Source organism: Mya arenaria, chromosome 1 (assembly GCF_026914265.1).
Source record: "Mya arenaria isolate MELC-2E11 chromosome 1, ASM2691426v1".
Lineage (NCBI taxonomy): Eukaryota > Metazoa > Mollusca > Bivalvia > Myida > Myidae > Mya > Mya arenaria.
In genome coordinates, this window is record NC_069122.1 from 41761618 (window position 1) to 41789037 (window position 27420).

At 34.6% G+C, this 27420-nt stretch overlaps 1 protein-coding gene across 1 annotated transcript in view; it reads right to left on the reverse strand.

Annotated features, from left to right (window-relative positions):
• Positions 1–5517: 5517 nt before the first annotated feature.
• LOC128227153 (gamma-aminobutyric acid type B receptor subunit 2-like) overlaps positions 5518–27420 on the reverse strand; it is a 63375-nt gene continuing 41472 nt past the window's right edge. Inside the window, exon 11 of the mRNA XM_052937407.1 lies at positions 5518–5777. Coding sequence (XP_052793367.1) covers positions 5518–5777 — 260 coding nt within the window. The remainder of the gene's footprint in view (positions 5778–27420) is intronic.

Genomic DNA, 27420 nt, shown 5'->3' on the forward strand with positions numbered 1-27420 from the left:
TTCGTGTCTGTAACGACCGACTGGGCAACAATTACAATTGTGGTCCATATACCTATATGGCGAGAAATAGGTAGTCCGTTATTGATTACCTATTGTGCAAAGAATTCAATTTTAATGATATTATTGAATTAAATATTTGTCCATTTAATGTATGGATTGACCATTGTCCAATATCGTTTTCTTTCATAATATGATAAAAGACGTTACTTTTGCTGGAGTTGCCAATGCCTTGTTTAACAAACATTATATTTTAAATGAGCAAAATATGTGTGTTAATTATAGATTTCGTAATAATAAACAATGGTTTGTAAAGTTGTGTGCTGTTCTATGTTTCTTGTTTGTGAATTTGTGTTCTATGTCTTTGGCGTTTCCCATTGCCACTAAACCGGGTTTATGTTTAAACTTTTTGCTACTGAGCATGTTTCTGTAGCTTTTTGCATATATATTGATAGCGATTGAATAACGGCTAAGCGTTATAACACTGATGCTGTTAACTCGTACAATCATTATAAAACAAACGAAAATAGAACTTATTTAGCTGCTATGAACAATGTGTACATAGGGATACTTGTTAAACACAAACGTAAATTGTTTCAAGCCGCGCACTGTTAACGCTTGAATAGTGACGTTTTTTTCTAAAAATACGTTAAAGGTGTAAAACAAGGCAAAAGTAATGACATAACATTGGAAGGCACTTACTGTGTTATTATCTAATTGTAATAAATATAGTATAAAGCCTAGCACTTTATTTCAATTAGTTGATGCTTTTGTTGGATCAATTACAAGTTATGGATCTGAGATTTGGGGATTTGGAAACTAAAGAAATTGATACAAATTGATAGAATCCATTTAAAGTTTTGTAAAATAATTCTACATGTATGTATTCATACATGTAATTGTGCTGTATATGGGGAATATGGGGAATTAGGACATCATCCATCACGTTTTTGTATAATAATAAAACAAAGATATAAAGTTGCAGACACACTGACAATGTTCTACTTAAGGAAATATATGATATGTCTGTTAATGATTGCGAAAATGAAAAAAATGCAATTTTGTTCCTGATGTTAAAGATCTCGTTAGTAAACATGGTTATACATATGATTTTAATAATTCATCGTTGTATGATGTTAACACATTTGTAAGCATATTTAAACAAACATTAATTGATACTCTAAAGAAACATGGTGTATTGACAAAACAGTAGAGTGTAAAAATTGTATGATACTATTAAAGATACATTAGACTACGAGCAATTCTTAAATGTTCTACCACATGATTTACGATTCTATGTTAGTAGACTTAGAGTTTCTGGTTTCTGTTTTTATTGCCCAAATGTTCATTCATACAAACATTTATAAATGACATATATATTTCATTCAAATGCGCTTTACAATACTACTATATACTAGAGCTCTTTTACTAAGATAATAAGTGTTCTAATTGTTGCCATCGTCTATTATAGGTGTTGATTTTATTCTTCATTGTTGCTATTATTTTCTCTATTTTTAGTCGTTTATTGAGATATTGGACAAACATGGCACATGTTGGTATCTTTCCTTCTCATTTTGATTTAAAAATGAAATATTTTCCTAGAAGTATCATAAAATTTATTGATAACCAATTTTTTCTTTGTTTGGCATTCAATCACAAAAGGTTACGGTTTTATATGATAGTTCTCTAAAGCTCACTTCATTGAAAGAATTTGTTATGAATGTTCTAAATTCACCCCAAAACGTCTGCGAAATATGACATTCCCAAAACATATGGATGTTTGAGTCGATGTTCATTAAACAAAAATCACATAACCTTGATGCAACAATATTGTACGTGTAAAGCATGTCATTGTTTGGAAGGATATTCATTATGTATAATTTATACTGGAATTCCCGAAGTTTCGTATCTATTGTTAGTTTGAGCGCCTGTGTGTACACATTTTTCCATTGTATAGAGTTAAGATCAAATTGAGATTACCAGTTTTCTTCTCGAGTTCTATTTTCAGGGTTAAGTTTCGGCACATTCTTTAAAATTCCGTTCTGGAAGATATGCAACTAACAATATTCCCAGAAATGAACATAACTTTTTTTTGTAATTCTCGTGACTTAGAAGATGAATATCACTTTGTATTAATCTGTCCTTGTTATGTTGACATTAGAAGAAATTTTTTGACGTTAGATCAAACATGTATAAGTTTATAGTATTGTTAAATTTGAAAATGAAAATACAATATCTAAATTGTCCAAATATATTAAGAATCTGTAAAACATAGAATTAATCTTACTTATGATTATTAATATAATATGCTCATCCTCATATTATGTATGTATGTATGTGCATTTATATGCATTTTCTCATGACAACTTATTTATTTATATTTGTATTCAACCTACATCGGTATCGGTATTGAGAGACTTGTTGAATTCATATTTGTAAGGCCAAAAAATACACTTTCGTTTCTCGGGCTCTTTTTAAAAAAAGGGGGAGGGAGTGCTCAATATTTATCTGCCAAATTTTGTTTCCTATTTTAAATTAAAAACAATGATAGTAACGTTGTATTTACATACTGTTTTGTACAAATGACTCATTTTCAGTATAAATATAGTGTCGTTTAAAATTATAAAATGATCGTTGAAATTTGATTCATATACAGTCTTAATAAATGTTTAGTTCAACCTCCAACTATTATTATTCCAAACTATAATGTTTTTACTACTTTTGACCAATATTGTAAGACATGTTACACAATCATTAACGGTGTATCTTCAGGTTGGCTTATAATACATGTATGATTTGTAGACGATGTACTTTGTACAAGTTAATCTTAATAAAATTTCTCTTCTGGACCAGTATTCAATATTGATCTTATGCTTATCCTTAGACATGCCTCAGTGATTCCATTCAGCCTATTGGTCAGTTAAATATACAGTCAAATCAAAACACTTACTAGTAGTTTCTAATTTCATATTTAAGATCAATCTAAGTTGCTTATTGAATACAGCCCCAGGGTAAGATCTGTTCACACATACAAAAAGTCATGTGTTCAATGAAGAATTAAATTAATGAATACAATAATTTAATACATATTTCTATATCTGTCCTGAGTATTAAACCTTGTAGATTCCTTGTACATATAAGTGAAAACACATTTTTTTAAACATTGCCTTTTCTTAAAAAAGGAATGATACAACAGTGGACATCACATTACTATTTTATATATTTATCATGGCGACGCTTATAGAAACAGCCAATTCCACTTCAATTATCCAGACTGATTTTGAGGTTACACTACACTAGCAATCGGTTGATTTTTTAGTGAAAAAAAAGATTTGAAAAATAAAATAAAACATAATCAAATTGGAAAAACTAGAGCGGGTGGAAAAAAACTAATGCGGCGGTGCCTGAGGAACTAAAATGTATTTGTTTTGGGCCTAAATGTGTTTGATATTACTTGACTTTGTACTTTAGTGGTACACGTCTTATAAAATTCCGTTCTGTTCTGTTTAATTTATTCACTTCTTTACGAATATCACAATTATGGTTAAAGTGTCACATTTAAACACACTGAAGATAATCAGACAACGGAATGAAATAGTAAGTGCTTTCAAAGTGTCAGGTGTTTTGCAAAGAAAGGGCCTCGCTATAAGTAGGCAGGGTGTCGAATACTACTTGGTGTCACATGCATAGATAAAAACTGTGCAATGAAAGAATCGGTTATTCTAGTTGTATACTTTGTCGAGGGGGCATTTAAAGAAGCTATAATTTATAGCATAATTCGAACCATCGTTTAGTTGTTCAGATTATATCAACTTATCATTTATGGTGAATAATAGACTCGAGAGGGGCATTTTATTTTACTCGATAAGAACGTATACAATTCAATAAAAAGACATTGCAGGACACAAAGCATTGTAAAATGATTGAAAAACCTTAGCAGTTTTATTCAATATATTTTTTATTCACAATCACATAAGTTTATCGACGGCAATTGGAGTTTAGATTTTTGCGAATACATAAGGAATAAGATGACAATAGCGTCTGAATAGTTCCACATTTGCATTGAGTACAAACCAAGATTTGCATATTACGGGTTGAGTTGTATGAATTTAATAAAACTGACTACAATTCATTATAGGACGGGAACAAGAAAAAATCTTCAGAAATTTGACAGCTACCCTAGTTACCGTTAATTAACACCCCGCAACGCCGCACATCGCAGTGACTCGACGCGGTGGAACGCGGTGTGGGGGGGGGGGATTATAATTATGAACGCGGTGGGCGTAATGCTTCAAGCGCGGCGTACAGTGAAAATTAGATTAAAAGATAACGTCCGCGGTTAGAAAAAAAGCGGCGATGTGCGAAATGTGCAAACAACGCGTGGTTATTAGTGTATTTAGGCTTGTATTCTGAAAATAGTCTCCAAATATAAAATACATTTTGCCTAGCTTACCATAATTCTGGAAGTAAGTTGAGTGGGAGGAAATGTTATGCAAGAGAGAGCAGTATGACATGTAAAAGCGGGACTTCGACAAGAGTTATTCGTATATCGATTCCTTCATAAAAATAGGGACATTAGTGATTTTAAACCGAAATGCAAAAAAAGACCTTCAATGGATTCAGCAGATTTAAAAAGAAAACGTTAAATCAATACAATTCACTTCTGTATTAATACATTTCTTCCAACAGATTTCTATATTTTATTGCGGAACATTTGTCAATAAGTTCAAACTTTGTAACACTACAAGTTTCTTCAAACAAAAGTAACTTGACAATGTGATTGAGTAAACAAATAAAGCGCCACGATGTTTGCACGTCTATTTGATTCAAAAGGTTAACACACACTAGTCAATAATAGTCTCATCAATCAACCTCCAGTGATTTATATGTAGGTTTGCTATTGTGGTGGATATTTTTATTATAACTAATGTTAGAGGACTGTATAATAGAGCTTTCTTCACGGATTCGGAGTTCACTTAAATTCTTCAAACTAAGTTTTGATTTTTGTTAAATAATCCACGAATAAAAATATATTTTTAGTTTTACGAGTTTTAATATTCCAAATTTATTAACTCAAAATGAACTTTTGATATGAATAAATTTAAACTGAGCCAACGTAATCTATGTCCAAAGTAACTAAACAAAATGATATGTAAAGTTCATGCAAATTCTGTAAAAAGCCCCAGTTCAGACAACTGTGCAGGCTTATATAGTAATCCAACGCCGAGCAGGGTGGCGCAAAAATACTTCGTGCAACAAGAGAGAACGGCAAAGGTAACCATTGAGACCTTTGACTAACGGTTGCGACCCCCTTTCACCTACGACATCAATATTCAAACATAATACTAACCTAACAAATACGTATATATAACATTCATAAATCGCGTTTTTCGCGACATTCCCGAAGGCTGAAAATTGATCACATGTCAACAAACCATTAATAATTAATACACCATATAACATAAAGCAGTTCCGATGCATCTCCGTATGAGCGATACTTCAGGGTGTCAAATATTTCGCTTATTTAACTCGAAACCTCCATATTAGGTCTTCCTGCGGACAGGACACCTCCGGAACATCCCTGGGATCACTAAATGCACTCGGGACTTCCGCAGCAAGGTCCATTCGAATTCCTGGCACTTCCAGAACGTCCATGGGTTCACGGATAGCAGACCCATCCTCCGTAGTGAGGCTAACGTAGATATTCGGCACTTCCGGGAGGTCCATAGATTCACCGACGGCATTTAGAACCTCTGCACTGAGGTCTCGCTTGATGCTTGCTACTTACAGAACACCAAGGTCACACAACGAGCGTGTTGATGTATCCTGATTAATACAGTCCATATGCCGTGGGTTCACAAACCCCTTAATGCCACTGATATCACTGTCGTAATATAAGAATCAGAATAAAATTCGGAATGTATTTTATTTGGAATTAAACATGTAGTTTATCATCCATAAACATGTAACAATAATATGTACAAGTCAATAGTAAAGAAATACAAATTCTATACAACAAACGTGTTATGTTAACCTATACTTGTATAATAAATACAGCAGTGTACTGCATATAGTTACTTTGAAGTATTGTTATTTACTTCAAACTCAATGAGCAAATTTAATAACAACAACAACAACAACAACAACAACAATACTACTACTACTACTAGTACTACTACTACTACTACTACTACTACTAGTACTAGTACTAGTACTACTACTACTACTACTACTACTACTACTACTACTACTACTACTACTACTACTAATAATAATAATAATAATAATCGCAAGAATGAAGATATTAATGAAGTAACTCATCATAATCCGTTAAAACCAAAAATTAAATTAATAAATTAATAAGACTTTGCTGGAGGGTAAATTAATAACTTTCAAAACAAATATCATATTTACTAAAAAGGTTCCTTACACAGGTATGTATATTTATATTTAGACCAAAAGAAGGCATGTATTTCGAATAGCGCTAAAAATAACGAGGGGAGAGCATTTAAATAAATATGACTTCGAGAAGGAAACATTTACAATACATAGACTGTTAAAACAATGACAATCTTAACCTTGTAATACATTATCTCTAATTTTAATAGCACAACGTATATAAGTTATCATTTTATATAATACATAAGAGTTCTTGCATACAACAAGCTCAAGAAATTTGACCATATTTGGCCTTTGAATAACATACGCCGGTAAATAGCGTTTACGGATAGTTTTATATTTTTGACAAACACACATAAAATGAACTTCATCTTCTATGTCCCCAGAATGACACACTTCACAACGTCTCTCATGTCTCTCTATACGATTGCGACCGTATCGTCCAGTTTCCACCCGTAGTTTATGGCAAGATATTCTCAGTTGTGTGAACAGTTTAAGCAAATGAGTAGGAATACTCGCACTTAGATATATTTCATATTCGAAGTCTCTTTTTATTTCCTTACAAACTGTGAACACAGAGTTTGATTGTTAATTACTTGTCCAGTCCTGGATAAAACGGTCTTTAATTCTTTGCTGGAACTCGTTTATAAATAGTTGTGTATTTATATGTGAGGCATTCTCCCAAACGTCACCAAAGCCGTATTTAAATAATAAGTTCTTAACATCAAATAACCAATTTTTTTATTTGATTCTAAGTCCCGCAAAGACATCTCATAGATACTTTTTACATTACAATTTTTGGTACATAATATTTTTGCCCAATACTCGATGATACGTGTGTAACGGTTAATGAATAGTGGGTATCTTCCTAAATCCCGATATATTGCCGCATTGCTTGCTGATGGTTTAACACCCAGAATCCGTTTGCAAAATTTTAAGTGTAAACGTTCAATGTCCTTCGATTTAGTAAAACTCCAAACTTCAGATGAGTAATTTAGGATTGCCGTTACAAAAGCATCAAACAATTGACATTTTGTTTTAGGATTGTTATTAGATAACGTCTCCTTATGGACCTAGGACTACATTCCTTTGCAGCACAAGAGAAAGCCTTGTTGTATGTCGGCTCTCAAAAAAATCACACGATAAGACATGTTTTCACATACTTTTAAATCAACTCAAAAGTTTAAATTATAAAATGAACAAGAAGAAATTATATACATTTACTCAAATCCGTTGCACGACGAACGTGTGTAGATTGCCGTTTAGATTTGTCAGTTGGTCACAATCGACGTGTCCGCTTACCAGGCTGTTGAACAACACATTTTTGCATAGTGTGAGACCATTATTAGCAGTCAATTATCATTTAGTTGTCCTGTAAAATATCCTTTATATTTTGATTTGCTTTCTTTGAGGGATCTTGTGTTACTCTTCTCAGCCTGATTTTCACTGTGATTTTCTATCTTTTCTTTCACCTTTTTATTTAAATTTAAATCACAGCGTCATTGATTGCGTCATATTGCATTACCTCAAGTGGATAGAGTAAATTAAATCATTCGAAGAAAGTGTTGTCCATTTTTCCACATTGTCAATATTTTTTCAGTAGTATTTTCAACCGGCAATTAAATACCTTCATTGGTTATTTCAGTACCAGAGTACCACAGTTCAAGGGCAATACATGTTAAGGTGTTATTGCAACGTTGGAGTTTATATCATCATCTACATGTATTTATATTAAAGTATTGAGAATAACACAGCATCGATTTGTTTTATTAAGATTTGAAGTTGTGTGATGGTCAGTAGTCGTTTTCCGATGTCTTTTCTCAACGAACGTTTTACCAGTCCTTTAAAACGTACTTAAAAACCCCTGACCAATAGAACAAGTTCAACGTTGAAGGACCACGTAACTCCTTAGCACGAAACATAGCTCCAAACATCTTTGTGGTCACAAAGTCGGACAAGTGGGTTTTCATCCGGGTACTCCGGTTTTCCCCACAACACAAGACCAAACTCTCGCGCAACATCGTGTCAACGAAAGTGTTTAATATAAGTTGCAATAGCTTGTTCCACAATCGTTGTAAAAAATATGTCTAAATTAAACATCTTTGTCCTTGTGAATCTTACTCCATACACGATCTAACACTGTTCTTGCACAATGAAACTGTTTGGCGATATCAATGATGACAAATTTCGGGCCTCCTCTTTTAGCTACAAATCGTTTGAAACACAACAGAAATTTTAACGAAGACACAGCACATACAACTGCAAGATGTATTGCACGAGTCACTAGGCACGTGGATAAAGAAATCCGCCTTTATCACTGGGCCTCGCATGTTTTGTATACATCGGTCTTTAATAATACAATTTAACACATTTGAATGGTTGTGTGCGTCCGTAACTCGACTCTTAGAGGGTAGGAGCACATAGGTGGCAACTTGCAAGCGCCACCTACATGACTGCGACATATGGAACACTTTTTTAAGACCGACTTTACTTCTGTACGATCTTGTGGAGCCCAAAATTAAGTTCTGAATGAGGACAAAGTTTGTTGGACACTACAGTGTATAAATATGTTGTGAGTTTTATCCACAATCAATCTCGTGATGTATAAAGCCTTCGGCTAAAGGATAGGACGTCGGACACTTTGGGCAAGATTTGCGTTTTCTAGACGATCACCCAATTGGCGCTGTATATGAGTTATTTTGTTTACATTTTATGCCTCAATTACTGACCTAAAATGTTCTTTTTGAGCGAATTCGATCCACCCTTGCTGGGATGACTTTAACACCTCAGCTTGCAATAAACAACATATGGGATCTTATGTTTTCTGAGCTTCGCAATGAAACGAAGTACTTAGGCAGAAACGCGCACAAGTTATGTGGAAGATGAAAATCTCTTCACATCAATGTCAAGAGGTTTTTTTAAGAGCGACATCATCACTGATATTTGCACGTTCACTTAAATGTGTTGCAATCAGCGTTTCAAAGCGCTCACGACTATGTTCACCTTGAGGCGTGGTATCATATGAGCCATCTTCGTTGTTTGCAACACTCAAACATCAATTTGTGTAGATGCCCATGGTGGACCATTCCTCATAACTTGGATCTATTATCTATTATCACGATTACGGAAATATGCCTCCAACATTGACTTCAAGCGTTTGGAAGTATTCCAGCCTTTCACGGAGTATGCAACTGAGTCCCTCCCCATGCTGGCTTCCTTATTGGACCCGCGCCATAAGAAGCTGAGTTTCCTCACAAGACAGTCGCGCCGGAAGACTCAGCAGGTACTTGAGGGCCGGCTCGATGACGTTCCACTAAAGGTCATCGCTCGAGAGGAGGTAGCGACGCCCGCCAAGCGTCCTCGGCATGGTTACGTCACCCGAGTCGTCGGTCGATGACGATCTTCATTTGTACCTGGCAGAGAAGATCGACGGATCGACACCGGCCATAGAGTGGTGGCGGCGCAATGAGACCAGGTTCCCAAGGTGGCGCACGTGGCGCCCAGTGTCCTTCCCGTACCGGCCACCCCTGTTCCATCCGAACGAGTGTTCTCATCCGCCGGTCTGGTACTGAGCAAACTTACAAATCGCTTCAACAGTAACATGATGACCGCTATCTTGTTTCTGAACAAGAACATGTAAAAAACTATGTATGTTTATCAAGGACTGTTAGGTACCGCATTGAATGGCAACTACCAGATCACTTTTGTTCGTAAAACCGTTTGACTGGTGTATGTACACCACCGCTGAGTTTGCACTTTCAGACGCATCACAGAAGTATAGAAACCTGTATTCCATGCTTTTTTAATCAAGAAGTCCAGCATTTCTATTCACTTTGGTGTTTTAGGTGCTCAAAAAGTCCGACTGTAACTCATCCTATCTTTTGATATCTTCAAGTTTTTCATCCCAATCTATTTTTCTTTTCCAAAGTTCACGAAGAGTGTTTCCCCGAAGCGTCAGAGGACAAACAAATTCCAAATGATCGAACACTGATGCCAGTTGGCTGACCGCTGTACGCTTTTAACAATTCTTTGATGTATGGATATGCATGTCCCATATATTGAAAGTGAACCGTTCTACAAATCCAATTTATGACCCAACACTTCCGTGCTTTCTGATTTGTAGCTCGATGCAAAATAAATAATCACACACTCGTCGTTTGACGTCCACTCTCGAAGATCCATAGAACCCTTTTTAAATATTTGTTTTGCCGATATGTACAATTTCATTGCCTCTGACACCGTGTTTCCACCGTTGATAAAATTGTCCACATAAATATCTTTTTTTATTTTTTTCTGATGTAAAATTTTCATACTAGTTCAGATGGGATTCGATAGTGGCTCCTAGCAGGAAGGGACTAGAAATCACACCGAATGGGACCTATGTAAAAAGGTATTCCTGAATATTTCGTAGTGTCAATGTCTGCAGTGTTATACTATTCAACCAGAAAAAATATCGTAACATCGCGTTGGTTCTATGTCTTCCAAACTTTTGGCTTCTTTAGTGGTCTTTGCGCGTAAACGAATCTTAGTTTGGTCCATGTCTTGTTGGGCCCGCAAGGTGGGGAATGTTACGAACTGTAATGAATTGATTATTAAAAACAAAATTGAGATATTTCCAAAATAAAATTATTTTAATTGCTTTAGCAGACGACTTTCATAACCTTTTTGACCAGGTTGATAAAAAATGTTTCGAAAGCTGACTTATATTAATTTGAAGAAAAATGAGGTAATAAGACAACGGTTCTTACTTTTTCTACATTGTATGTCTTACTTTTATACGTAATGATTTGTTACTGATTGTTTTTTTTAAAAATACCGATTTATAAATGTCATATTATTTAAAAAAAAAAAAAACATCCTCCGAAACTTTTATTCTGAGCTTAAAGTTGTCGATTCCTAAGGTTCGTAATCCAAGATGTAAAAACACAGCTTACGAGTTCGGGAACAAGTAATTAAATACCCATTAAAAGTGTCCAAATGTTTGTAATAACGGTATAATTCATAACCGTTTATGGATCTTGATGTTACTTCTTTAATCAGTTTGTTTAATTATTCGTTCGTAAAAGTACAAAAATAATGTTGGCTGGTCAATTCTGATCACGTAGCCCAAATATGATTCAACTTTGGAACCTATTCAATTTTGACGTCGCGTTACTATGCGAAGTCAATGAAAAATCTAGCGGATTTAATAATTTTAATGGTTAATGTCTAACTGCCTCTAGTGGTCACCTTGACTTTATTTCTATAAAAACCACCCGCAGACAATTGTAAAGATGTTGGATATATGGTCAATTGTATTTTGGATAAATATTGACAAATTAATAGACATTTTACTAAATATCACTGAAAGTACAGAATGTGGCACCTGATCCATTTAAAATCTCTATACTTAAGATTTAAAATGCTACTTAGGAATGGTATTTTGTGTATGTATGTGATGCACATTTTAATATTTGCTGTACTTTAAATTTAGTTGAATATCTTCATTCAGAGAGAAATCGCAATAGCTCACAGATTTCACATATTTTGCTGGAACGGACACCGGCCGGATACAATATGGACATTTCCGCAGTTAAGATTCCGGAACGGTAGATCGACAATTCAAGCTCAGTTTTTATTTTCTATTTCTTATACAAAAGTATCTAAATGAAAAATAAACGTCTTTATTGTATATTTGTAGATTTGAAAAAGGCATTTGATTGTGTGTATAGGAATGCAATGTGGCTTAAAATGATCTGGTATCCAGGGTAAAGTTTAAGAATAGTAAAATATACGAAAATATTAAATCGGATGTTAAAGAGTTAAATAATTACTCTGATTTCTTTGAATATGCTATGGTGTGATTAACTCCAACGAGAGTGGGAGGAAGGCGACATTCCCTTTCATTGATTAATAAACACGTGTTCACCTGAATCGGACGGAAATGTGTGGCTGTCATAGATATTAAACGCTGACTATGGCAATTTTCACCAATCTCAAGTGGTGCCTGTTTTCATTAAAACGTTAAGGGAAATTAGTAGTGTTCAACCTCGAGACTTTTATGTGCCACCCTACGGTTATAACGCACTAAACTTTAGTCGAGTCTTTTCTGAAGAATAGATTATAAATATATATTCAACAAATGCATGAAATATTTCGTTGTCATTAACATGTCAAGAGTTTTGTGGTTACCCGTACCTTTTTGTTATCAAGTAAACCGGAGCTATTTGGTCATGGTACAGTTAAGGTACTAAATCATGTGTGGTTTTGTAAGTTAATATATTCCTATTTTTGTATTATTTCATTAGCATTCACTATATTATTATACGTTACATGATATTATGACACTTTCTGGTACCTATGTTGAAATAAATCTAATTTCCCAAGGAGTTTGATAAATGTTCACAGCTTTGTAATATTCATGATTAACTATTGAAACAAATGAACAATGTAAACAAAACAGAACCAAACATTTGTTAACCAGAAGATAAAATATCTATGTGGCAGGATATTGATAAACATGGAGAAGAATATAAATATTCATACACTTTTTAAAATCGAAATTACGAACAAAATATACGAAAATAGACAGACAGACAGACAGACAGACAGACATACAGACATGGAAACAGAGAGGCAGGCAGGCAGCAGGGGCTGGCAAGTAGATAAACAGACTTTAAGTTTTATGCAATTGTTACAACTATCTTGCTACCAATTCTATATATAAGATGAATACGAAATCAATGTGTTTTGTACTGAAAACCAAATAAGAAGCATAATTTTAATACTATCAAAATACTAACTAACATCTGTTATAAAACTAAAACTAATGCGTGTTATGTTTAAAAAGGGTAAATCATTCAACATCAACATAATATTTACCGTGCGACATATGGACCCCATACGCATGAACAACAACTATTTGCACATCAAAGAACCAACACTAACATGCTCATCACACGATTATGAAATAAACCCTATGCTTAACCTAAATAAATGACCATCCAATTCCACATGAGTTGCACAATATACGTAATCCTTTACATGTATGATGCAAAATGTCGTTTTCATTCATAACAAAATATGCTGATACTGAGTCACGCAAAAACATTGAACTGCAAACATCGCATTACACGACTTGATGAAACGTGAAAGTATCAGTCAGAGCTGGTGAACAATGTTTTCGATTAAAACAATTGTTGTTATATTATATTATAGTCCGTCACGCCTCCAACATAAATGACGCAACGCCATTGGTCCAGGACGGGTTACGCGGTGACCCAATATTTTTTCCATATTGCGCATGAAACCATATTCGGTTTCGAGCTTCTCTGTCACCCGATACGGTTTCCTTTGCCCCGTATATCCCATATCGGGTCACCTACTAGCCCCGTAACTTTTAATATCATACTTTAGTTTATTTCAAAACTGATCTATCTTATTCTTACTGATACTGCAACCTATGGATGAGAAGCGTACCCTCATAGGACGTAATGGCGTACCCCCGTAGGGTATGGGGGTATAGCGTTAACCCGTTGTAATTAACACAATTATCATTAACTTTGAACAATATCTGGCAGTACCAGTCAGGAATGGTAACTATCGGAACACCTCGTTCAATATACAACAGCATTTGAAACACCATGGTCATTAAAGACGTAAATCAACGGCGGATGTATGCCGTTACATCAGTAGTAGTAGTTCTTATAATTATAAATAGTATTAATAAATTGTAGTATTCTAACGTGTATTTTCTAGCACTAGGTCCAAATTGTTTGCCTGTGAAGTTTGTTATTGCATAAATAATGAATAAGATAATAAATAATAAGATTCTCAGAGTCAAGTCCTTAGGTTTAATTGATGTATTGATATCACTACGCGATCTACTTGCAGCATAGTTAAATTTAGATATTCTGACTCGAGTTGACTTTCATTTTCCAAATATCGTGATAGATTTATGGTGTCTGTTAGGTACGCGTGTTGAATTATTGATGCCATTTAAAATGTCACTGATCTGTTTTGTATCTGTACGTTTATCATATGCATATTTTTGTCTTTTATCTGTACATTAATTGATTGCATATTTTTCTTGGTAATAAATCTTGGCATCACTCTATACTGTGTGCCTTGTCTAATGCTTACAATGCTAGGTCGTTCTCAGTGCAAACAATGTATTGGAGCATGCGTAAATGCACATCAACGAGCTTTAATATACAGTAATCCGTTCAATGGTTTTGCAACATGTGTTCATATTTTATAACAAAACCATGATTGAGCGTGCTCAAAGAGCAGTGAACACTCGTCGCCCAAAGATGTTGTCAAGGTTAGTACACCAATCATTTTTAACAATTGCCTTTATAACAATTGACTAAAATGCTGAAATTTAATAAACATTCTGTTCTGTTTTGTTTTATTAAAAAAGCAGAAACAAACAACAACGTTTTGTTGCCAAAGATTATGACGGAGCTTCTTTTCTATCGTTTATGTTAAATGTGTGTTTTTATGGCGTGGTGGTCGAGAACCGATCCAGCATGTCATGATAGAGGGGCACACAATGGGTGCGTTAGTTACGAGTTTCGCCCCCAACCCAGAGCCCAACACTATTAGTTTTAATCTTGGTTTGGCGTTTGGCTGATTTTATTTTAAGTGTTACATTATAAGAATCATATATACACAATTCACTGGGAAAACTATTTTGGGATTAGGGGCGGTCGCCGGTTGCGCCCAAGCTGGGCCAGCTAAAGTGGAATGTTTCCAGTTGAGTGTCTGTAACGTCTTGCTCCTTGTGCTTTTAAATAGGATCATGGTTAAAATGCTAGTCTGGTATCGGTTGTTTTTTGTGTATTATAAAAAAATAGCACAATACATTTTCAATATAATATTACTGAATAATTGAATTTAATATTTTTGAAATTTAAAAATAATTTCATGATTTTGAACAAATCTTAACAGTCACTATAAAAACACTATATGAAATTATTTTTAGCTCTGGCATTGTAATCTTGAGTTTGGCAAATACTTTTCACATTTATTTTTTTTACATTAATAAATATGTGTACAAATAAACACAAACAACTTCATCTTTAAATAATATAGCATTTGGCACTTTACTTGATGTTTCATGTATCAGTAATATTCCCAGCAATTTTGTCTGAATATGGGTTAAACATATTCTTTAGTAGGTCTACGATGAAGGTTGTCTTCGTTTGGTTTGCGTTGTCAGCAGTGGCATGTGATAGTGGGTACGCTAAATGCAACCAACGCTCTAAGGTCACATTGGAGCAGTTCAGGAATGAGGTAGGTGTGACGAGCTTGTGCTATTACAACACCCACAAATTGCGCTTACCACACCCAACAATTTCGCTAACAACAACTATAAATTGCGCTTACCACACGCACAAATTGCGCTTACCGCACCCACAAATTGCGCTTGCGCTAACAACACCCACAAATTGCGCTTACCACACCAACAAATTGCGCTATCAACACCCACAAATTGCGCTTACCACACCCACAAATTGCGCTTACCATACGGACAAATTGCGCTATCAACACCCACAAATTGCGCTAACAATACCCACAAATTGCGCTTACCACACCCACAAATTGCGCTTACCACACCCACAAATGGTGTTAAGCTTGACCCCAAAATGCGCTAAGCACACCAACTAAGCACACCCGAAAAGTGTTCTAAGCACACACAAAGGTTGTGCTAGGGACACCAACAAATTGCGCTCCAGTAGACATCCGCTGATCTTTGCTGACCATATAAGACTCACACAAAACAGAAAAAAAAGAGTAAAATTAGAGAAAGTTTGTTTGAGGATACAAATAATTACCAACTGAAGTTGCTCTGAAAATCATGTTAGACGTTTTCTGTATCCAAAGATAGCTAGGTAGATTTTGTTGCATCTGGATTGCAAATAAAAGTGCTACACCCAAGCTTTTATCACATGAGGGTTTCTCTAAGAATAACCTGTTAAAAGGCTTACAATCACTAAACGAGAGACACACTTCGTACAAAAACACACACATACAACATATGCATCACAATATCTTTATTGATTAGAAGTAACCGGGAGGCCGCGTCGTTAAGAATACGTGTTAACAAAGGCAAATAATAAAAACAACAAAAAACACATTTATTTCTTGTTTCCTTGTATGCTGTAATTGAATCGTTTTGATGTCTGTGAATAGATAAAACACCGGTATACAATATTTTATAATGAAATAAAAACCAGCCTGTTTTAATGAAAAACAACAAATTAAGTCGCTGCCTTTTTATTGAGACAGGTCGATGGTCAGACGCAGCGGTTTTTCGCTTTGTCAATGGAAAGCACTGCGATTGATAAATCGCTACATATTCATGCGCATGCCTGTCATAAATAATAGCGATAAGAACCACAGGGTACAAGTTTCAGATTACCAAAATAGACAGACATTAATACACTAAAATAAGGCGATTGCGCACCTGATATCGACCTTACGTGTATGGAACATATTATACATACAAGTATCTTCTAAATTGTCTCATATTATTCGAACTGACTTATTGATTGTCACTCGAGAGGTGGGGGAATACATGTTTTCTTTAATCTTTTACATGATATTTTTTACCGGAGAATATCAATTCACGTCACTTCTGTTTATTTCATCACTTCATGATTACAACTTATTAATCGTGATAAAAATGTTTCCGCACTTGAACTTATTCAGCCGCGTCTTTGATGTTTTGTATTAAAATTCGTTTTGAAATTTTATGGGTCATTGTATTGAAACGGTAGGCGAAGCAGGAGTTCACTGAGTGTTTAAACTAGTTTTCGAGTACTCATCATCAGAATCGTGATCCACATTTATGAACAAAGACCGCTACTGCAAGACCGCACTAGTTTCCGTTGTATTAATGAATAGTTTTCATTACGCAAATAGTATGTATTCCCATCCATTTTATCACTGGTTATGAAACATTTGTTTTATAGATAGCAAAAGGCGAGTGGATTGGAAAATATACTGTTGAGTTTGGGGCTACTACCGCTTTCGCAAAGACGCACAACCGCTGGTTCCCTTATGGAAAGGGAGGATTCCGACGGGAAACAAGTAGCTAGTGGGTGTTTTAACTGTAAATGAACACATAACATAGAATTGTTTTATTTTCTTGTATTAAAAAACCCATATCCATATTCTCCAATTCTATTACATGTGTTAACAGAATTGGTCGTTGTTTCATTATATTATGTTATATAATATTGTGTGTTTTTTATATCAGCGATGTGGATAATAGGAAGTGTTCTACATTTGGATTCAATTACGAGGCTTCTTCGGACCTTTTTGGAGCACGATTATCACAAGGTACTGGTAGTGTAAAAGGTAGTTCAATTATATCCTGTGCCTCAATATCACTGGAATATCATAAGTCTTTTCATAATCCCTACATTTACTCATTTTATTCACATTATAGCAAAGATTATTAAACAAATATTACATGTTTTATGTTGGTAGACATCATTGCTCAGTTTTCTCATGACAAATGATTGTAAAACAAAATTGTACTTGAGTACTTGAATGCCAACAAAAGAAACGATTAAGAATGCAGTATATGTTCTGGTCTTAATTCATTTTCTTTAGGGTATTGACTTTATATTCTACGGAAAAAAATAAATTTAATATTTTAAAAATAGAACAAAACATTAAACATCATGAATCAATGCGGTTATGTGGTAAAATGATTTGAGATTTTGATCGAGAAATTACTCATGAATTTTAGTGATAGTGTGGCAATATAGTTGATAAAAGCTAAAAGGTTCTGGCTGTCTCTTTCATAAAATAATTAGAACCATCTTGTTTAATTACTTTGTTTAAAGTCATAAACGTATTTAGAAATACGAGTTTGTTCTTAGACTGGTTGACTGATATATTTTTTCATTGGTTGGTTGACTGGTGAATACCTGGGAATAACTCTTACTAATGCTTTTAAACTTAAACTCTGGAAATTTTAATACAATTATATTCTAGTGGACGGCCCGAGAGTGGAACAATTTGTCAGCCAAGATATTGGAAAATATTTCTGGTGGTACATCTGCATTACTCCAAACGATACGGGCTGTGCACGTGGGTTCTTTGACCTTCTGGTTAGAGATACCAGGAAGGGTTCGTATACATTATAATACTTCGATCGCAAAGGTTGGTATTGCATGAATAACGATCGAGTCCAAACAAGAGCTATTGCACATCCCTGGTTTAAATCAAAGATCTCGTAGGTTAGAGATATGTACTTACAGCAGTATGCCAAGAACGTTATTCTTTTAAAATGTTACCCATATGACCAAGATTGAAAGCTTGTTTAATGTTTTCTGATTGTTTTAGCCTCTCCGGTTGTCATAGTTTGTTTTCGATTTTTATAGCGATACATTCTTATTTCTTAAGAAGCAAAAAAAACACATTACAACAAAAAACCAACATATCTTCCCATATCTATAATGTGGAATTTCCGATGTTCAGTTGTTGTTCACCATTAAGACGGCACGGTTACAAACAAATTCCGTTGAAGTGCCAAAAACTTAATGTTCATTTTCTGAACTATACCAATTTATGATATTATGAACTTAATTTCTTGGAGGGGAATTCAAAGCGTGATTAAGGACTGTTCAATTTTGTGAAACAACTTTTTAAGATGCCTTCTTTCTACCACAAACGATATACCACAAAAGAACACTTGTTTTAAAATACCCCAAAATATAAATAACTATCAAAAACTGTGGTTCTTAAAAAGGATACTGTGTTTAATTTGAAAGAAAAGTGAACCAAACATGGTATTTCTACCTTATGAGACAATAGTTGATTACTGTAAATCTTTTAGCACTTACCAGTCATTTAATATTTGTGCATTTTCAGCTATTAAATACACGGTAACATTCTTGTTGTCAGTAAAGAATAGTTTCCATAAATGCTTTATTAAGTAAGTAGTTACAGGCTTTTTCCACTGTAAATGTATGTTTGTTAGACATGTGCATGTATTAATTTAAAAAAATGAGTGTCACTTTATTTAAAAATAACTGTCTGACGTGGACGCTTAGCTAAGTTCTTTGCAAACTTTAGACCTAAGTATTTTGGTTTAGGCAGGGTTGCATTCATAAAACATCTCAAGTCATTTCCTAACTTAAGTACATTTCCTAAATTTTCTATAGTTTATTTGTTTTGCAAACAAGTTGGAATCGTGTTTATAAAATTATGAAAAGCATACATTATTAAGTAATTATATAAAATGACCAGTGAGGCACACACCTTATAAATACTTAAGTTGAATACCGTCCCTGGTTCCTACAACTGTGCCTTTCATTTTAGTTCCTATTGAGTTTCATATTGTGATATTGATCAGATCTTTTACATATTTCAAGGGAATGTCACGGGCGAACTCGACCTGAATGGTCTTCCATTAAATCAGATTGTGCAGGATTTAAAGTCAACCCTTGGCCTTACCTTCGACATGGAAAGAGTGCGATATGCGTGGCTTGGCGAAGGTAGGTGGTGTTCAATATTACAAATGTACGTGTATTGTTTTAATCCTTGTCAAATGTTAGGTTCAGGTATTGTAAATTATTACCCCCTTCTTGCTTCTTGTATTGAACACGTACAATATAGAGTAAATGTTTTGTTTCAGTATCTTTTATTTTAACTAGAGCGGTACAAATCAAGAGTCAGTTAATTTAGTTTGTCTTATTGTAATACTAATGTCCAATTTTTCTTTAAAAAAAGGTTTTTATATCATCTTAAAATCGTTATACAATATCGTTTATTAAAATAAAACTAACGCTTCCTTATAATTAATCCAGGACTATTTGTTTTATAATAAGTGTTATACATAAGGAAAGAATATTTCAACTTATGTTTTATAACGATCCCAGACGATTAAAAATGAAGCATTGGCATTTTTCTACAAGTATATACTAGTTATAAAGGTTTTTGTTGTTGTCTTTTGCTGCAATAATTCATATACATGGTCTTAATTTCAGAATGTTTTTTCGAAGACTAATTCGACCAGCACCAGCCAGACCTAAACAATCTCTTTGATCCTGTATTTAGCAAGGAAATAAAAGATATTTAAATAGACATGACTTTAACTTACACATGTGCGATAACCTGATAAGTGTATGTACCCCAACCCGAGTACGACATTCCGTGCACGCCCGTAAGGCGTAAAAACTACTAACCCTATCGACCTTTTTCCCGTCCGACCCTACACTTGTTTTTACCGTAATGGGTACCCCCCCCCCCCCACCCCCTCAAAAAAAAATTAAAAAATAATAAAATAAAATACAAAAAAGTAAAGCGTACCTACGTACTCAATTTTTGGAGATGTTAATGGAAGATGTTTTGGCCTAAACCATTATGCGAGGTTATGGCTTACTTACTAATTTAAACCTAAAAAAGACTCGTATTCTGGTCAACATATGTTTCACTGACCGGTCCAAGGCGGTAGGTAAACCGATCGTTGATCAGTAATGTTGTTTAGATGAGTATGTGGCCTGTTTGTGGTGTTTGTATTTATGTATGTGTCAACTCAACTCAACTCAACTCAACTCAACTCAACTTATCTTTATTTCCACCACACGTAAATGATATTCATATTATAAACAAATAGTAATTAATAATGACAATACTGTACAAAGTAAGCAGATTAGCGTTTCACTTTGACAATAAATACAATTTTACACTGCAAAAGGCATTATGTCTCTTACACTATGTCTCTTACACTATGTCTCTTACACTATGTCTCCTACACTATGTCTGTTACACTATGTCTCTTACACTATGTCTCTTACACTATGTCTCTTACACTATGTCTCCTACACAAAGTCTCCTACACTATGTCTCTTACACTATGTCTCTTACACTATGTCTCTTACACTATGTCTCCTACACTATGTCTCTTACACTATGTCTCTTACACTATGTCTCTTACACTATGTCTCTTACACTATGTCTCCTACACTATGTCTATTACACTATGTCTCTTACACTATGTCTCTTACACTATGTCTCTTACACTATGTCTCTTACACTATGTCTCTTACACTATGTCTCTTACACTATGTCTCCTACACTATGTCTCTTACACTACGTCTCTTACACTATGTCTCTTACACTATGTCTCTTAAACTATGTCTCTTACACTATGTCTCTTACACTATGTCTCTTACATGTTTTAAACACAGCTTTATGTCTTAGACATTGATACACTAATATATAAACATATACGATCGCCTCAAGAACTGTCTGCGAGTAAACTGGTAGTCAGGAACTATGAGTTCTGCGCCAAAAAGTACGAGGAAAAATGTTTCTCCGTCCATTGATGCTAGGTCTTGGACAAGGTTGACGTCAAGTTCTGTGACGTCAGCGATGAAACACCACCTATCCCGTTCATGTACACTGCATTCATATACTTTGTGTATTTCTACGTTATATGTGTTGCGTATTTCTACGTTATATGTGTTGTGTATTTCTACGTTATATGTGTTGTGTATTTCTACGTTATATGTGTTGTGTATTTCTACGTTATATGTGTTGTGTATTTCTACGTTATATGTGTTGTGTATTGATCGTTTCTCTTGTTCCTTCCGTTTGGGCCGTCATTGCCAAATCTGTCTTAAAAAGGGTCAATTTTTCTCGTATGTCTTGTCCCTGTAGTTTTCATTGTTTCATTGTAATTCACCGATATTCCACGACTACCCATGGTAAATATTTTTTTCTCACTACAAGTTTCCGGGACAAAAAAACTAAAAACACTTATTTTTTCTTGCTGGAACACCTTTGGCCCTTCGGCACGGACGTTAATTATTAACGACGATACATTAGTCGATGAAGGGCGTACACTAGTTCCAGATAAAATGATATTTCAAGTTAGAACTACAGCATAGATACATGCCTACTTAACGCCATCGACACTACTAATCGATGGCGCAAAGAAAATGTGCTGTGGACAGTTCCGGGTTGCAGCCGTGCTTTTCCAGACATTCCCGACTTTGCTGCGAGGACTTGGTATTTAAATAGTCAGTGTTACGGTTAAATATACCGGCACATTGACTACTCCTTCCTGGCTAGTTTACACTTTGGTTGTGGTATTTCGCATAGCCCAGCAACGGATAAAACAAAATATCACTAGAACAACAATACATGACACTAACAGTACCCTATTGTATTCCTTTCAAAGACTTTACAATAAATAAACCTTCAGCGCAAATCATACTCGAACGCTCCTCTACTACTCCACAACGCGATCACTAGTTCAACAACGCCATCAATATGTATGTGCTTATTTTTTCTTTAAGAAGAGCTGGTAAGTTTTGATGTGTGCCGGCGTAAGTTCTTTACATAACTTCTGTCTGCATGGGCCAGAATGTTCTTATGGTATGTTTATTCACCAAAATCTGATTGAAATGCAAGCAAATCTAAACATATTCACTATTCCGAATCGAGAGATAAGCTCCTGGCAAAAAATCGTAGCAAACCTGTAGTAAAAGAGTTCTTACACTATTTCACATTCTCCGATTTTCGAAATATGCCCATTAAATAAAAATATCAAATAAAATATAAGTCATATTCACATGTGTACAAATAAACAACCGGGACAGCTGCACCACGGAAGTGTCTTCAGCACAATTTCTTTTCACCACCTTGTGGTGAAATTGACATTAAAGTAGGCGTGAGATGTGACAAGCATTATTTAACAAGAAGAGATACTTGTCAAAGTTATTTTAATTATAATCAACATGTGTATTTTTGCAGAATAGGTTATGCTAAAATTGAACATACTTGGACCAATGTAAGTGTGCAAATGTATAGCATTTATACATGTTAATTTTTAACCAAGAATCAATCAATACATTCCAGTTTAAATCATGTCATTTGTATCTTAAAATAACTTGAATGTTGGTGTATGTCACTTCTATTCTATTCCATTCCATTCCATTCAATAAGTAGTTGATAGAGTTTGAATTGCAATTCAGATATGGTTTTGGGTATCTACTGTCCAATTTAAAAGCATATACAAATTCATATTCAATAACATTATTCCAAAAGTGAGATTTTAGTAATGAGGACACGTTTTTACAAGAAAAAGACCAACCATTCAATATATATAAATGCTTATATATACCATCAATTCACTATAAAGAATACTAACAAAAACGAAAAATAAGAGAACAGGCCCCATTTTCTTGAAAGTTCGTTACCGCAACCAAACTTAAGTAGCTTATTTCATTATGTCAAATGTTTCTCCGGTTAGCGCAGTGGTTAGCGCACTCGCTTATCACCAAGGCGAGCAGGGTTCGATTCGAGTTTGGTAAGTGGTCACCAAGCCGGACATATGGGTCTTCTCCGGGTATTCCGGTTTTTCCCCACAACACAAGACCACACTCTCGCGCAACATCGTGCCAAAGGGAGTGACTTAGTATAAGCTATCATCGATTCCTTCGTTGTAAAATATATAATGGTTAAACTATATGTCTTACATACTCTTGATTTAAGTAAAACGTAAATAGTTTTAAAGCAATTGTCATAAAGGTAATTCCCTTGTTCTTAAGAATGCCAATATTACCCCAAATATAACTCAACAAAAATAGTGAGCGTAGCTTAACAATTTTATAAGGGACTTCGTGAAATTTGGGTCAGTGTCAGGAGTTGCATCCCTTGTCTATGGATAAGACTTGAATAGGTGATATGACACACCATTTAGATCCTTGTGGGTAAACATACTATATTAATTGACCCGTTGTATTCTGTAAAGTAACTCTCCAGTTCATCAACCTTAGATCTCAATCATAGTACTTTGAAGTGGGATTGAGTATTTGCCATGAGGTGTCTGTTGTTAGTCAGCTAGTAAGAACGTTAGCAAGAATTAAACCTTGTGATTCTGCTACAACCAGCAAACAATTCATCGCTTATAGTTCTTATTGGCATTTATAGATTGTATCATTGGTCATACGGAAATGATACATAAAATACAAAATATTGTCAACAGTACTCAACTTTTCCTAAAGCCAGTCTGAGCTTCAATATATACGAAATAATGCTCAGTCCATTTATCTATTCTATTGCTAAGAATATGTGTAAACATTTTACCTTACTGCCTTTTTACGCAGTGGTACAAGACGACTATTGATGATTAAGTAAATTGCTATACCTGCGCATGTAGCCACGCCTACTTCTTGCATATATAAAGGCGCATTTTCAGCGTTAAATGACGACAAAATATCTTGGGGACTGGGATCATTCAGTGATTGACATATCTTTTTGACAGGCGCAAGGGGTAATTTAATACTGATGCAAGTTGGGAGGTGCCAATTCTCAGTCGATTAGAATTTATTAAATCCTAGTACTTTTTTTGTGTATAGAAACCTCGGTCGCTTCGCCCTGCTCCCTTAGGTTACCTTTTCACGAAGAAATCACTTTATAGCAATTTCTAACCTATGCATACAATGCATTCACAGAAGGACACCGCCATTTATGGTTTGGATTCGTTCGAGCGCTTTTTTTCATAAACACTACTGAACCCAATATTTACCATGCTTGAATATAACCTACTAGCACTAGCAGGACGTCATAACCTATGTTCAATTAAATGTTCTGTTCTAAAAGACAATAATTATTACAAAACAACATGAACTAGATTCAAATTAGAATCCTGAATGACGACATTATTTTTTAAGCCCATTATCTATCTCTCGGAAGATTTATAGTATAGTCATTAAAATAGATTGAAGTCATTCTATATTAAAGGGATTTGTTCGCGTTTTCAGGGTCAGATATCGCATTTTCTAGTTCGCGTAAATATGAAAAAATGTTTGCAAAAATGATATAACATCTTCAAAAAAATAAATTTGCTCTGGTGTTACAGTTATTGACCAATGTGACAGAATACATTCTATTTTGAGGAAAATAGTTAGTAACGGTATTTAAATTGAATCATTTTGGGTTTGGATTTACTTAATTTTGTTCAAAGAATTATTTGGTCTTAGTTAAATATATCTCCTTCAACACTTATCAACAACTTTTTCAATATTTTTTTGTTCGCACATATTTGTGCGAGGATACAATCGAGGATTTACCTCATTTACTGTAGCTCCATATTATGTTAACCAGATTTGACGGTGAATACAAATTTTTTTTATTTTCATTGTATTTTGTCGGTCTACAAGATTTGGTACAGTCATTTATTTTTCATAGATCTCCCCTGTGCACATGCGCGAGGTTACTATGATTTGCAGTTAAGGATGCCGTTGTCTGGAGGCAATTGAAGCCAACGTCATTATCCCGATTTTGAAATAGATGTGTAATCAAATCGTGTTGACGACTATTCAGTGCACAATTAAAATAAATGTGGCGATCTTGAATTACAAATTCTCATTTACGTTTCTTCCTTTAATATGCTCTTTATATTATTCAAGCAATCAAGCAAGTTCAGTAAGAAAATGTTGATCATTATAAATAAAAAACAACAACTTGGGAATCTAAGTTTAGTTTTATACTATGTTAATACACCTATTCTGCCTATTTCTTATAATACAATTATCAACAACTTGTTGATTTTTTAAAAGTACCAACACCGTTCATGTTTCGGTGTTTTTCATATTTTTTTTTAAAAATCAATCCATTTAGTTTGCTATTATGACATACTAACTAAGACGCAATAATTTTACATCGCCCGACATTCATTTTACAATAAATTACCGAGGGAGGTTAAACATTTGCACCAAAATACCTTGTGAATACAACACCGGAACAGCTAGTGGGTCAAATTAGTGCGAGCACCAAACAAGTTAGAGCTCAATTGACGATCTACAAAAAATCGTGCGAGATTTCTCGGTCTGCGGCCTCGCTGTGCTTGCTTTATTGTTTGTAGATCTCCAAAATAAACATACATGTTGCCAATATAAAATCTTTGGACGAATCCCTTTAACCAGTGGTATTTCAACTGTTGGATATAATCATGTGATCTTTTCGAACGATGCCATTATTATTGCATTTAAACCGTCAATTTAACCAGCGTAATGAGTAGTACTTAATGTAGTTGTTTTCTATCTACTAATTGAATTTTGTGTTAGTACAGATGAAGTTCATTATGTAATGAATATATACTGAACAGATAGATGAGAAATCCACAACGGTCAAAATATTCCTAAAAACTAGACTATTGCCGACTTTTTTGCGGTTACATCAAACCAGTAACACGATGACTTCAGAACATGTTAGCGCTTCACCGACCTTTGTGCGGTGACATCCAACCTGGTGCACGATAAATAATATTATGTTAGATTATTGCCGACCTATGTGTGGTTACATCCCACTGGAGCACGATTACTTAAGACCATATTAGCGAGACTATCGCCGACCTTTGTGCGTTACTCTTCAACCTTGTGAAGGATTACTTAAACCATATTAGAGTTTCGCCGACCTTTGCGCAGTAACCTTCAAGCTGGCGACCAATTACTAAAGATTATGTTAGACTATCGTCGACCTTTGTGCGGTTTCATCCATCATGGAGAACAATTTTTAAAGACCATATTCTTGGATGCGAACATTAAAAACAGTTGCCGAGTCATAGGCGCCAAATCACAAACACTCTTTTTCTATACAAATGAAGTCCACAACAGACAACACAATCGAATGTATACTCGAAAGTGGTGCAACACATATAAGAAAATAGTTTGAATTGTAAGTTTATCATTTATAACGTTTAGAACTCTTGTGACGATATTGATAGCTTATAAAATCACGGTCAAGTCCGTTCCAAAATAAATAAACTTGCACTGGTGCCAATATAGAAAGGCCATAAGATATTTTAATGGTAAGGATCGCATCTACAACCTCTTGAGTTTACTACTAGATCACTCTCACCCTCTTTGAACTGCTGGTGGTATTCGTTCCAATTTGAGAGTTAGAACATAACTGCATTGTGATAACAAAATTTCAACCGTCCTTTGTTTAACTGCATGATTTAAAAGCATACGTCTTTATGCAAATAAGGTAAATCCGAAGCTTAACCAACAA